This window comes from Verticillium alfalfae, genomic scaffold (genome assembly GCF_000150825.1).
Source record: "Verticillium alfalfae VaMs.102 supercont1.3 genomic scaffold, whole genome shotgun sequence".
Lineage (NCBI taxonomy): Eukaryota > Fungi > Ascomycota > Sordariomycetes > Glomerellales > Plectosphaerellaceae > Verticillium > Verticillium alfalfae.
This window is the reverse complement of record NW_003315036.1, coordinates 596,796-598,888: the sequence shown is the minus strand read 5'-3', so window position 1 is coordinate 598,888 and position 2,093 is coordinate 596,796. Positions and strand designations below refer to the sequence as shown.

At 55.3% G+C, this 2,093-nt stretch overlaps 1 protein-coding gene across 1 annotated transcript; it reads left to right on the top strand.

Annotated features, from left to right (window-relative positions):
- Positions 1-1,595: 1,595 nt before the first annotated feature.
- VDBG_02690 (conserved hypothetical protein) lies at positions 1,596-1,914 on the top strand (the record flags this gene model as incomplete). The annotated part of the gene is made up of 2 exons (XM_003006505.1): positions 1,596-1,810; positions 1,893-1,914. The coding sequence occupies 2 exons, from the start codon at positions 1,596-1,598 to the stop codon at positions 1,912-1,914; spliced, it is 237 nt and encodes a 78-aa protein (XP_003006551.1).
- Between the last annotated feature and the right edge of the window lie 179 nt (positions 1,915-2,093).

The following is a 2,093-nucleotide window of genomic DNA, read 5'->3' as shown; positions in this document are numbered from 1 at the left end:
TATTCGGCGACAAACATAACTTAAGCTGATAGCAGAGCGTAACCAACCTTCTTACAGTTCAGTTGGAGATCCACATCATTCCTGGACTAATCAAGTTCCAGATGGGGACTAATAACTTTCTGATCATCATATCCAACCTGTCGTGCTCGCTATCCAGCATTCGATTCGAAGGTACAAGGCTATGCCCAATGAAGAGGTTGCAAAAGTATGACTCTATGATCAAAGTCAAAAGCTAGTGCTAAAACCTTCTTTTTTGACAGAATTTGGAATGACTTGTTACTACTCCGATCGAGGGTCACCAATGCAACCTACCAGTAATTGTAGCCAAAAAAGCACATGCTGCCGACAGCGAGTGCTGATCTCTTTCGCTGACAGCGTCAAGGAAAACAATTTCATAACACAGAAAAAAGGAAACCCCGACAAAAAGAATCAGATTGGCTGCTCCCACTTTGTGTTACCTCCAAATCTATCTTTCCTGGTGGTGTTGTGACCCCGGGAGGTATTTATCTGGGAGAAGCAGGCCATGAGAACAAAGGATCAAGATCGTGTCTCCCGTCTGCCCAACTGGATCTGGTCCGATCCTACACCGGGGCGCACCTTGTTTCACCTCGAAATGGTGCTCTGTCCAAGGAACGACACAGCGATCAACGGCGAACCCGACGATTTGAAACAACAGGAACCACCTGTCAGTAAGCATACATAAGAAGAGTGCCGTCTGATCTTCACAAGGTAGTCTGTCATGTCATAAGACTTTGCGCAACGTAAAAGCGAGAGGCACAGAGCACTGTCCACGTCAACGTTGGACCGCACTGCAATCCTTGCCCTCAAACAGAGACGCGGTGGAGATGCACAGGCATGACAGGGCACTGAAATGAGAAACCCATGTGCGCCCCTGGCCTTCGGAGGGGGCGACAATGCGAGCGGCATGCATCCATTGGCTGGCACTGCCGAAGCGATGGGCACGGAACCAGCGTCCCGGAACGGATCATCGTGGGCCGGGGGGCTGTGATGACGTGAGAAGTGAGAACAGAAGACTGAGCCCTGGGAGGGCGCCCGAGCCCCAGGGCTCTGGGGAAGTGTTCAGTGATCATTGTGCAGCGTCTAGGTCCCTGAGGAGGTCGGCAGGTAAAGGTACCTTCCCTTTGTACACCCCACCACAGAGACGGCCAGTGCGTTGGGCTGAGCTGGCCGGGCAGCGGCAGCAGCTCCTGTGACGCCGCCTGCCAACGCAGGGCTCGGCGGGAGGGGCAGATGGGCAGCGGCTGCGCAAGCTGACGAGGGGCCATCCGTCAGCACCGGCGTCAGCTCTCTTTTTTTGTTCCTATTCCCTTTGTCCATTGCTTCACCTCAAGCAGCGTTGCTGTTCAGTCTTGATCTGTGTGCCGCCATCTCTGCAGCTTCGTTGGCCATCTGCACAGGAACCACGTTCATCCCATCATCGCGACATCTTCTCCACTGAATAAAGCATCCGACGATCCACGATTGACGGCGACGAGACGATTGACTGACGACCCGATTGACGGTGACGGCACGGTTTACTGACGACACGACTGCGACACGACTGCGACACGACTGACGACTGACGACGGCGACGAATGTCCGCCATGCTTCGCAAGAAAGAGGTCTACACGACCATCACGCCCATACCGGGCTTCATCCCCCGACAGCTCGCCATCGACATCCTCCACTCCCACTCCGAAGTCATCACTCTCAACCCCCTCGTGATCGACCACAAGCCCATCCAGGCGCCTCGCGATGCCGCCTCGGACGAGTACTACTCGACGTGGTATGAGATTACCGAGCGCATGCAGTGGGTGCCCGGCCTCGGCAAGATGGGCTCTGGCAAGATCAAGTTCAATGGCTGCTTTCACGACATGCCCTGGGGCCTGCAGACGCACACGTACGCGCCCATGAATGTCGACATCCGCATCAAGTACCGCATCGAGGGCAACCAGCCCGGCATCGAGCCTCCCGTCCACGCCGAGATTGGCCTCGCCGACCTCGGCGTCCCCGCCGACGGCCTTTACCTGCGCGAGGACATTGAGATCAAGTGCAACATCACCGTCATCAGCTACGTACGCTCCCAGCTCAGA